Source organism: Mobula hypostoma, chromosome 7 (assembly GCF_963921235.1).
Source record: "Mobula hypostoma chromosome 7, sMobHyp1.1, whole genome shotgun sequence".
Lineage (NCBI taxonomy): Eukaryota > Metazoa > Chordata > Chondrichthyes > Myliobatiformes > Myliobatidae > Mobula > Mobula hypostoma.
Genome location: NC_086103.1, coordinates 147,225,619 through 147,237,771, shown reverse-complemented (window position 1 = coordinate 147,237,771; position 12,153 = coordinate 147,225,619). Strand labels below are relative to the sequence as shown.

At 41.4% G+C, this 12,153-nt stretch overlaps 1 protein-coding gene across 2 annotated transcripts; it reads left to right on the top strand.

Moving 5' to 3' along the window:
• Nucleotides 1-4,417: 4,417 nt before the first annotated feature.
• On the top strand, nucleotides 4,418-12,133 carry mtif3 (mitochondrial translational initiation factor 3). Of its 2 annotated transcripts, none has more exons than XM_063054238.1 (4): nucleotides 4,418-4,595; nucleotides 9,267-9,766; nucleotides 10,437-10,591; nucleotides 11,980-12,133. In XM_063054238.1, the coding sequence occupies exons 1-4, from the start codon at nucleotides 4,540-4,542 to the stop codon at nucleotides 12,127-12,129; spliced, it is 861 nt and encodes a 286-aa protein (XP_062910308.1). In that variant the 5' UTR covers nucleotides 4,418-4,539; the 3' UTR covers nucleotides 12,130-12,133. The 2 variants fall into 2 exon arrangements, with proteins under 2 accessions (XP_062910308.1, XP_062910309.1); XM_063054239.1 differs by lacking the exon at nucleotides 4,418-4,595 and adding an exon at nucleotides 4,602-4,750.
• Nucleotides 12,134-12,153: the final 20 nt, after the last annotated feature.

Here is a 12,153-nt window from a genome sequence, read left to right as displayed (position 1 = left end):
TCGGAAGGTGATGTGTGGTTTTACGCCGATCGAGGGCCCAGCGTGTGAATGACAGAGAAGTTCAAGATGAACTCCAATTTGTGCACATTTGACTATTTAATTAGAATAGGCCCTTTTCTTTTTGTTATTCTTTACGAACCCTTTAGTTAAGATTCATAAATATAATTCCTTTAATCGTATGCAGTGTACTGTCTGTTATTCCGTGGCATTAATTTGTAACGGGGTAGCAAATGATACAGCATCCACACAAACCGAGGTTTGGGGTGGGGTCCAGTGCCCCTCAGTCTCTAAAGTTTGGCGGGGTCAGAGGTTGTCTTCCCTAGACTTCCCTAGTCCTTAGACTAGTCTTCCCCAGGACTGACGAAGGGTCTCGGCCCAAAACGTCAACTGTACCTCTTGCTATAGATGCTGCCTAGCGTGCTGCGTTCACCAGCAACTTTTATGTGTGTTGCTTGAAATTTAAGCATCTGCAGATTTCCTCGTGTTTGCGTTCCCTCAAAACTCAATGGCATTAACATCAGCAAAGCCAAGATCAAGATCTCATGGGGCTGGCAACCACTGACCTGAAATTTAAATGGAGAAGCCATATCACTCTGGCTAGCACTGAGAATTCTGTATTCTGCAAAGTGATTCACCTCCTTAATGATGTCAACTGGATCAGCAAATTTGCAGATGACAACAAGATTAGGGGTGTAGTGAACAGAGAGGAAGGCTATCATGGCTTGCAAAGAGATCTACATCAGTTGGAAATATGGGCTAAAAAATGGCAGATGGAATTTAATGCAGACAAGTGCGAGGCTTTGCACTTCGGTAGGACCAACCAGGGTAGGACTTACACAGTGAACGGTAGGGCACTGAGGAGTGTGGTAGAACATAGCAATCCTGGGAATATAGGTCCCTAATTTGTTGAAAGTGGCATCACAGCTAGATAGGATTTTAAAGAAAGTTTTTGGCACCTTGGCCTTCATATATCAGTATATTGAGTACCGAGGATGGGACGTTATGTTGAAGTTGTATAAGTTTAGGTCAGCTGGTGGCGCAGTGACATCAGAGCCAGACTCCGGAACGGAGCTTCCTGGGTTTGAATTGAGTCGGGCCGTTCCCGAGTATGCTTTCCTTCTGTGCCAGCTTGAGTGTTGACCTCGCAACTCAACCTCATAAAATAAAAGAAAAATACTGTATTGCGAAATGTCTGTGTGAGGAGTAGCGCACCACACAGTCTCTCGTTCCGTGCCTTGTAAGGCTTGAAAATGCCCAACGCTGGCCTCTCAGGCCTAAGTCAACGTCACCATCATCATGTATAAGACATTGGTGAGGCCTAATTTGCAGTATTGTGTGCAGTTTTGGTCACCTACCTACAGAAAAGATATAAACAAGGTTGAGAGCAGAGAAAATTTACAAGGATATTCCCGGGTCTGGAGGAGCTGAATTATAAGGAAAGATTGAATAGGTTAGGACTGTATTATTTAGAACATAGAAGAATGACAGATTTGATAGAGGTATACAAAATTATGAGAGATACAGATAGCGTAAATGCAAGCAGGCTTTTTCCATTGAGTTTGGGTGGGACTACAACACAAAGTCATGGCTTGAGGGTGAAAGGTGAGAAGTTTAAGGGGAACATGAGGGGAAACTTCTTCATTCAGAGGATCATGAGAGTGTGGAATGAGCTGCCAGCACAAGAGGTCCATGTGAGCTTGAGTTCAATGTTTAAGAGAAGTTTGGATAGGTACTTGGATGGTAGGGATATAAAGGGCTCTGGTCCCAGTGCAGGTTGATGGGAGTAGGCAGTTTGAATGGTTATGCCGTGGACTAGATGGGCCGATGGGCCTGTTTCTGTGCTGTACTTCTTTATAATTGTAATGTACAGTATTGTGTGAGTATTCGTAGCGTCAGAGTGCGTATGACGTCAGGACATAGAGAAATAAAAAATGTAAGTCTGTTGAATAAACATGGTTGTTCAATCTACATCGGTGTCCAAGTCACATCAATATTACATGGTGTCAGAAGTGGGATATCAATATCCGGAGATCACCAAGTTAAGTGACACATCCAGTCGTAGTGTCATTACCGCAATGAAGTCAACATTCGTAAGACATAGTATTCCAGATATTGTCATTAGTGACAATGGTCCACAATATGCCAGTGGTGAGTTCAGAGGATTCTCAGAAAGCTGGGAATTTCAACATGTTACTTCCAGTCCAGGACACGCTCAGTCTAATGGACAAGCAGAGAGAACTGTACAAACTGTCAAGAACATGCTCAAGAAGGCACAAAGCAGCAACGGTGACCCTTACATTGCTCTGCTCGAATACCGCAACGCACCGATTGAGGGTGTGGGGTTCTCTCCTGCGCAGCTGTTGATGGGACGTCGTCTGAGGTCCAAACTGCCAACATCCACAACTCTACTGATTCCTGGAGGTAATGCTCAAGTACATGACAAGCAAAAGTACAAGCAAATATAGCAAAACAGCCACTATGACAGACATACAGTAGTTGCCAGATCTGCATACAGTTGAAAATGTCAGAATACAGAGAGGGGACACTTGGCAACCAGCTGTGGTTGTGAACAGACATCAGCAACCAAGATCCTTCATAGTTCGCACGCCGGATGGAAGAGTCTACAGGAGGAACAGGAAGCATCTGCTGAAGACAGGCAAGAGTGAGTTTCCAGGTACAGATGCACAGGACATGTCCACATATACAGATATGGAAACAAATGACACCAAGAGTGATGCAGACCGCAAAGACACAGAGGTCACTCGAGAGACTGACAGGGATGAAGGACAAGCACAGTCACAGTTGTGTCACACACGGTCTGGGAGACAAGTCAAACTTCCAGCTAGATACAGAGACCAGACATACATACAGTCTCACACAGTTGGTGGCAAACTCACACATTATAAGTTCCAGGTGTGAAATAAACAGTTTATTAGTCTATGTTAGTAAAAGAAAATATACTGCTGTTAATATTGTAAGATACAATGCAGAATACAGTACAAGAAGGTAAGATTTTTTTTAGTTTATGTCGTGGTTGTTGCACTGTAAGAAGGGCATACCTAGAGACATTGTTTTGGTAATTCACAGAGTTGTAAAAAAAACTTGAGAAGGGGGATGTAATGTATTGTGTGAGTATTCGTAGTGTCAGAGTGCGTATGACGTCAGGACATAGAGAAGTAAAAAATGGAAGTCTGGTGAATAAACGTGGTTGTTCAATCTACAACAGTGTCCGAGTCACATCAATATTACAATGACTCCTATCCAAAGCTCAATCAAGATCATCAAAGCATGAATCAAGAAAGTGATATAATACTTTCTACCTGTCTGAATGTATGCAGCTCCAAAAAACCTATCAGGGATAAAGTTCTTAGCTATCAAGATGTTAATAATTTTTTACCAGTCATTAAAAGTACATCTTGAAATTGTTATATTAAAAACAAAGTTTTAATGGTTGCAGGATTTAATCTTACAAATGATTACATCGTCTATGTATGTAATGTAATGCTATTACAGCACCAGCAACCCCCATTCAATTCCCACTGCTGTCTGTATCGTCTCCCCATGACCACATGATTTTCTCCAGTTTCTTCCCACATTCCAAAGGCCTATGGTTAGGATTAGCAAGTTGCAGGTAGGGTTATGTTGGTGCCAAAAGCATGGTGACATTTGTGGGCTGCCCCCAGCACATCCCCTGACTGTTGGTCATTGACTTTCGGGGGAAAATCTGAAAGGAGAGAAGGAGGATGAGAGGAGACATGATAGAGGTGTACAAGATAATAAGAGGAATAGATAGAGTGGACAGCCAGCGCCTCTTCCCCAGGGCACCACTGCTCAATACAAGAGGACGTGGCTTTAAGGTAAGGGATGGGAAGTTCAAGGGGGATATTAGAGGAAGGTTTTTTACTCAGAGAGTGGTTGGTGCATGGAATGCACTGCCTGAGTCACTGGTGGAGGCAGATACACTAGTGAAGTTTAAGAGACTACTAGATAAGAATGTGGAGGAATTTAAGGTGGGGGCTTATATGGGATGCAGGGTTTGAGGGTCAGCACAACATTGTGGGCCAAAGGGCCTGTACTGTGCTGTACTATCCTATGTTCCAGATCTACTACCACAAATACACTTCTTCCACCACTGGAGCTGTGGTTTGTGTCAGTAATTTGCAATGTAGTTGAGTAACCCACTAATGTTGGACTCCCTGCAAAACACACAAAATACCGGAGTAACTCAGCAGGCCAGGCAGCATCTGTGGAAAAAAGTGCAGTCGACGTTTCGGGCAAGACTGGTCTCCAGCATATTGTGTGTGTTGCTTGGATTTACAGCATCTGCAGATTTTCTCTCGCAAAATGTTGGACTCTCTGTTCACGTGTACGAGGGTAGCGTCCGGAATACCTTTACTTACAGTGCCCTAGTTCCAAGTAGTTACCGTATCTTCTTAGGGCAAATGAATAATTATCAGAATCTTCCAATACTGTACATCTTACTCAGTCAGTGACTCTCGAGCTTGAGGTCGTTCCTGTTCTGTGTGCCGTCATCGGGCAATGATTGGTTTTCTCAATACTCTCGGGCTCTCCTTTCCGCCTTTCGCAGCTATTGGGTAATTACCAGTCTTTTATTTTGCTCTGCACGTCCTCTGCTCGGTTCGTCTCTCACTGACTCAGGGCGATTCGGTTTAAATGCTCGGTGCTTCTTAGCGGACACCATCTCAGTGACCTGGAGCCGTGAGGAGGACTCAGCCTAAGACGCCAGGAGGTGAATATAATCAGCGGGGGCTGAGACCTGGGCCTAGAACGGGGGATCGAGCCTCGGGCGCAGAGTTGAGACCGGCCCACGCTAACTCAATATGGAGCCGAACCAAGAGGCATTCGCCTGCATACGGACTCGAATCTACTTCATTCAACATTTTAAAGCTCTAAAATGCGAACGGCTTCTCTCCTCACTTTTTAAATGTTTCTCGTTTAAAATCATTACCTGACGCGTCCCTTAGAGCTTATTAACAAGAATTTGTTGCTATTTTGTCGATGATTAATTATGCATTTGTTTAATGGAAGTTGGAACGTGTGCACAATGGTTACTGATTGTCGAGGTTGATATGTCAACAGACTGGTCCCGCTAGACAGACTGAAGGAATTGGCGATATGATTTTTTAGCAAGCACATTTAAGCACGCTTCTGTACCAAATCCGAATAGTGTTTAAGAATTCATGTGCATATTTTCAGGAAGGGGAAGCGGGAGGGCGTAAAGTTCAAATTGTTATAAAACCAGGTACGAGACAATTCCTTGCCCCCATAGACACTACTCGACTCACTGATTTTATTCACGAGTTGGAGTTTGCCCTTTTATTTTGCAGCAAACCGTAGGAAATAAACTCTCTATTGTAAGGGGGGGGGGAGGTGTAATCTTAAGCAAACTGGAGTAGCATGAAATAGGAATGAAGGTGGCATTGCGATTCAGTGAGGTGATCACTGTCATTCCACCTTTTGCATTAATATTTTGTCAGAGGGTAACAATATATAGCAGAAAGGTTGATAGAAGACCTTGTTTTGAGGACATTACAAGAAAGATCTGTGATTCAGTGAAGTAATTGATGTTAATTTGGAGCTTGGTCTATAAATACAAGTGTCTTCCTTACACTGTTTACTGTTATTGGGGTGACCTTGGTTGAACAGTAATTATTTTATTGTGATTATTGACATACATCATGGAATAGGCCCTTCGAGCAACCCCAACTTAACTCTAGCCTAATCACAGGACGTTTACAATGACCAATTAACCTACCAGCCAGTACATCTTTGGACTGTGGGAAGAAACCGGAACACCCAGAGAACCCCACACAGTCACAGGGAGAACATACAAACTCCTTACAGGCAGCTACAGGAATTGAACTTGAGCTGTTTGGGAAACTTGTTGGAAACAAATTGTAAAACTGCGGGTATCTGCAATGAGATTGGATCAATTGTGGTTTGTCATTGCTTGCATGCCACCGTGTAGCAAACATTATGGTGATAAACTTTTGCAGGCAAGCAAATGTGAGAAGTGTTACAGTGCTTTCTGTGTCATAGGCTTTAGTGACATGGAAAAAGGCCTTTTGTGCTCCCCAGACTAATGCCAGCACAGTAGCTCGCTAGTAGTTGGTGTCTCCCAACTACAGCAACGTAGTTTCAATCCTCACCTCTGCTACTGTGTAGAGTTTATGTTCTCCTTGTGATTGGATGGATTTAACATACAGACTAGTATATTAATTGGCTACTTTAAGTGTCCTCTGATGGGTTGGTGAGTGGTCCAAGCCAGAGTTCTGGGAAAACTAAAACCAGATTAGTGTAGATTGGGGCTAGATACAAACTTAAGGTGTTTTGACTCTATCACACACTGGTGCATACCCAGCCATTTACTGAGGGAATGGTACAAGTAGAAGCAGGCAAATTTGGCTACTGCTATCAGCCTTTTTAATGTCCATTACATCAAAGTGAACATTGAAAGCAGGTAGCAAGTAATCCCCCTTATATCAAAAGTTTTGAAAGTAGTGGCATAAGTTGTTTCTCTCCTTAAAAATGTATCTTTTGACTCAAAATAATCTGCAGATGCTGGGGTCAAAGCAATACTCACAACATGCTGGAGGAGCTCAGCAAGTCGGGCAGCATCCGTGGAAAAGATCTGTCGACGTTTCAGGCTGGAACTCTTCGTCAGGACTGACGAAGGGTTCCGGCCCGAAAGGTCGACAAATGTATCTTTTGATGTGCTAACTCTCAACAAAAAGCTGAACTCTGGGAAAATTAAAATACAAGGGGTTTTGATTGAATACCAAGATATGAGATGGGTAAAACCAGCAGCAAAAGTATTCTCAATAACTAAATAAGGTGCTAAATGAGATCCAGTGTGCGCCTAGTTAGAAGATCCGATCTTCTAACTGTAATACCCACTGCTGAGAATCTCTAGATACTCAGTGCTCAGAAGAATATTACCATCAAGTGTAAAGCTACTTTGACTTCTTTTAGGATACAGCAATCTATTCAGGATTGAACAAATCAAAAACTAGAAGAAAAATTGAGGCCATGATCAAAATCGGGAAATCCAAAGTGTTGAATAAGCTAAGCTCAGTTTGGTTATAGTGTAGTACAATGCCAGAATTATACTTCATTTTGCCATAAAGCACATGCTTCAACTATTAAAGAGAAGATATAACTAAAATCCTGTGAATTGCTTGAAGAATCATCTTTTAATAGTGCTGGTGAGAAGCATCAACCCAACTTCAATGAACCCTGAATTGGGTATACTCCAAAATGCAATGAATCTACAAGGGCAGGGAAGGTCAGAAACATTGTGCGGATTACAGAAAATAAGAGAATCAGCTTAAGTGTAACTCTGATTCTAAATGCTTTCTTCCAAAAAGGTAAACAGAATAGGTAAATTAGTTATGAACTCTAATTATTGCCTTTGGCTGTATCATGTGAACTACAGATCTTTGGGTTCAACCAGTGCTTGTAGATGGCAAACTGCAATGAGCCTCTAATGAAGGTAATGATTTTGAGATTTGTGCCTCAACAATATATCTGGATGTTGAATGGTGTTAAAGAATTTTAATTTTGCAAATAATGCTTTCTGGGGAAAACAAATTTTAATATTGTAATTAGTGAAATTAGACAGTGGGGAGAATTGTCATCTTGCATTGTGTTGATGGAGCACAAAATTTGGGAATTGAGCCACCTGTGAGGAACAAGTGGAGAAAAACAAAACTGATGTAAACACAGTACTTCCAGAAAGATTCAACACACAAAGTACTGGAGGAACTCAGAAGATATGGCAGCGTCTATGAAGGGGAATAAGCAGTTTTGAGCCGAGACCCTTCATTACGACAGGGCAGGAAAAGGGAAGAAGCTAGAATAAGGTGGTGAGGGGAGTGAGGAGGAAAAGCTGGCAGGTGAAAGTAAAACTAGGCAAGAGGGACAGTGGATGGATGAACAGAGAAGCTGGGAAGTGTTAGGTGAAGAGAAGGGTGAGGGGCGAGAAGTTACCAGAAGTTGGAGAAATCAGTGTTCATGCCATCAGTTTGGAGGCTACCCAGACAGAATATGAGGTGTTACTCCCCCAGTCTGAGTTGCCTCATTATGGCAGTTTGATACAGCCATGGACCAACATGTCAGAAACAAAGAATAAATAAAACGGGTGGCCACCAGGAAATTCTGCCTTTTGTGCCAGAAGGTTAAGATGCTCAAAGAAGCCCCTTTTCCGTTCCAATTTCTGGCTTCCCTATTCTCACCTGCCCATCACTTTCCTGTGGTGATCTCCCCCTTCTCCCCCCCCCCCACCCTTTGTCCCATGGTCCACACTATCAGGTTCCTTCTTCGGCTCCTTACCTTTCACCTATCACATTCCCCCTCACCTGGTTTCACCTATCCCCTGCTAGCTTGTACTGATGCCCCACTCCCAACTGATGCTGCCTTCTTCCATCTTCCTTTCTAGTCCTGATGAAGGGTCTCTGCCCAAAATGTTTACTGCTTATTCCCCTCCATAGAAATTGCCTGAGTTGAGTTCCTTCAGCATCTTGACTGTTGCTTTGGATTTCCAGCATGTGCAGAATCTCATGTTTATTCTTTCAGAAAGTGTTAATTCTGAATTATTTTAGCAAAGAATCTGACAGAGCCAAGAGCTTAACAGATTGATTTCACATAATACAACTCCATAAGCTAGTGCTCGAGTTCCTTATTCAGACTGCAGTGTCTCATCTGCTGTCGTTGAAACAAAGCCACTGGAGAGACTTTGCTGGTGTACATGAAGTAGCGTTTTATTTGACAAAATGAGATACAGCAGGCATCATATGGAGACCTTTTCGGAGGAGGAGGTCTGCTCAACCCAATGCTACACAACATTGTTTGTGCTAAAGATCGAAGGACAATGCCATATTGACAATGCATCCATAATGCTTCCTTTGAACTACACACAAACGTCATGGTTCCTGCTTCACACTCATACCATAGTCACCCAACTTCATTTTAATCAGCATTGTCTGGTCTTCCCATTAACTGTGATTTACAGCTTTTAGGAACCCGTTGTTCAGAGCTGCATTTTAAATTTAATCTACAGTCTATAGTCAGATTTGAAAATTAGTGGCTGAAGTTCTTTGCTACATGCTAACCCCCAAAATGCCCCAAGATCAACCACAAACCAGAGTGCAGTTTCCTATCAAACCCAAATATAACAATTTAAAAATCACTGCACTAATATATTGGCATTATAACTACTCATTTAGTTTCTCTGCATTGTCTTTCAGAATGGCTGCAAGTTACATAAGGAAATTTGCTTTCCAAATTCTACCAAATAAAACTGGTCAGTATATTTGTAAAGAAAATGCAAGACATTTTCATAGTTTATCTGTACAAACAGCAACAATGATTCCCCCATTCAGCTGTATCATACCCAAGTGGAAAAAAGCTTGGTGGATACCACCTCTCAGAACCTTCACAGCAGCTGGAGAAGACAAACCAGAGGCAGTGCAACACAAGACAAAAAAGGATCCAAGAGCCAGAACAACAATAGGAAGCGTTGGTAGAAAAATTAGTCACCGCATCATCCATGTAATAGATGAAAATGGAGAAAATCTAGGACATCTGCACAGAGCTAACGTTATTCGTATGATGGATGAGCGTGATATTAAGATTGTGCCTCTCAATGAAAATGCAGATCCTCCAGTGTATAAACTAATGACAGGAAAACAGATCCATGAGGAACAACTAAAACTCAGAGACAAACAAAAGGACAAACACAGAACTGGTATGTAAGAGGTCATCCTGTTTCTCATGAGACTTCTTTCAAAGCCTTAGAGTACGTTTGGGGTCCATGGACCCATTGGTTAATGGTAAGGCTCCATGGTATAAAAATGGTTTAGAACTGAGAACATCAGTTGATTGATTCAGTCATTCAGACAGAGTGATTCAGTCATTGGACTTGCTGTCCATTGGAATCACTGGGAAATTTAATTGGTATTGTTCAAACATGTGGAGAGTTCCCTTGCAGTACAAAATGTGTTTCTATCAGCTCAGGTAACCAGGTTCTAAAGGAAAACAAATGCCAAGCAATTTGCCTTGTTGATAAATTAGTGCCCAGAATCTGTATTGCCATCCAGTGGGCAGAACGCAGAAGTGTCACATTACTGGGGAAAATTCTTTAAGCTATTGATTGTAGACTCAATATGATTAGGGAAAAACACGTGGCATTGATCTTCTGAACAAAAACATGAAAAGCAAAATACTGCAGCTGTTGGGAATCAAATGAAAAACTGGAAATAATTGAGGTTATGCAGATTTGTCAAAAGAAATGTCATAGACATCCACCCACTAAACAAATGTAGGAAGAATTTGGGTTCTGAACATGTTGTCTTGGTGGGAAAAGCACATTAAGCAGGAAATAGTTAACTTCATTTTCTATTTTCTTCTTAATGTAGTAGTTTGCCAAATCAAGGAACAAAATTTCTCAGCTGATATTGCAAAGCATGACCTTCAAACAAAAATTAAACATATTCAGCAATGGCTTGAGAAGCACCACCATGTTCGAATTACTGTTCGAAAAGGAGCTGCTACAGATAAACCAGATGAAATGGTAAGACTATGCACCTGAGTAACAAAACTAATTAACTCTGTTAAGCCTCCATCGACCACAGACCAAAGATGGCCTAAGATCGAAGTATTGACTCCTTTGTATTGCTGTTAAGGTTTCAATTAATTTTGTAAAAATTTTAGAATCAGTTGCAATCCACTATTTTGCATGGAATGCAGAGAATGGGTATTAAATGCAATAGACCTTAATTGACAATCTACAAAGCTGCATAGAATTAAGATGGCAAATGTGATGCAATCATTAATGGAAAGAGCATGTAAACTTGTTTGATATATATTCAGATACAAAGCTAGGCATTACTAGATTCAGGTGAACAATACATACTAGTCTCAAGACCGTTTTCTGTTTGAGAGACTTGAACGTGCTTGCTTTCAGAGGATGGTCAGAGCCAAAGATGAATAACCACCAACTATTAATTACAATACTTATGTTAACAAGTGCACATTGCTGAATGTCAAGTCATGAAAACAAATTATATCCTGTATAATATGTTGAATAGGATTTGCAAGGGTCTTTAAGGCTATAAGCACAATGATACAACAAACTGCATAGAATTTGCTCAGTCATAGAGCACTACAGTAGAAACAGGCCCTCTAGCCCATCAAGTCTGTACCATCTTGGTTTCCTTCTCTCATCCATGGACATATCCAAATTTCTTAAATCTTACAATTGAACTCACATCTACCACTTCAACTGGCAGCTCATTCCATAACCAGACCACCCTGAGTGAGGTTGCCCTGAGATTCCCCTTGATTATTTCACTTTTCACCTAAACTTATGACCCCTAGTTCTAGTCTCACCAACCTGAGGGGGAAAAAACCTGCATGCATTTACCCATCTATATCCCTCAATTATTTATACCTCAAGATCCTTCCTCATTCTCCTGTGCTCCATGGAATAAAGTCCTAATTTATTTAACCTTTTCGTATAACTCAGTTCCTCCAATCCTGACATCTGTAAGTTTTGTCTGCATCCTTTCAAGCTCTTTTTTGTGTAAGCAGATGACCAGAACTGCAAATGATAATCTAAATTTGGCCTCAATCATCTTATACAAATTCAACATAACATCCCAACTTGTTCAATGGTACCCCCTCCCACCTCCACCTGAGGCTGTGCTGTTCTGCTCAGCCTTTTGAGTTTTCATAAGGTTGCTATAAGAGATTCACTGTACTAATTCTGAAAAACAATTTTCAGTACATGCATAACCTCTTAGCTACCCAGGGGGAATTGAATGCAATGCAAAGTTTAAAAACTCCATTACAGTTCAAGAACTTTAATTAAGTCTAGAGGTTTTTTATTAAGTTGTAATTAATCTTATTTGAATAGTATGTACTGCAGTTTTTCCTAACTCTATACATTAATCTCAAAAGGAATCGCTGCTGGATCAGATTGTTCAATCCATGCCAGACAAGGCTACCTACGTGTCCAGACCAAAGATCATTAAAGAAGGGAGAGCTGTTGTGTGTGTTCTACGGCATCTATCTGAAAAAGAAATGAAATTGAAACAAACGGAAAGCTGAATTGACTATTTAAAATGTGTATGC

What these genes read in the sequence shown, in the direction of transcription:
- mtif3 (XM_063054238.1), top strand. Translation starts at nt 4,540, where the DNA reads ATGATTGGTTTTCTCAATACTCTCGGGCTCTCCTTTCCGCCTTTCGCA. An exon ending in CCGCCTTTCGCAGCTATTGG is followed by an intron (nt 4,596 to 9,266) that starts GTAATTACCAGT and finishes ATTGTCTTTCAG; the next exon opens with AATGGCTGCAAGTTACATAA. An exon ending in CAGATAAACCAGATGAAATG is followed by an intron (nt 10,592 to 11,979) that starts GTAAGACTATGC and finishes TAATCTCAAAAG; the next exon opens with GAATCGCTGCTGGATCAGAT.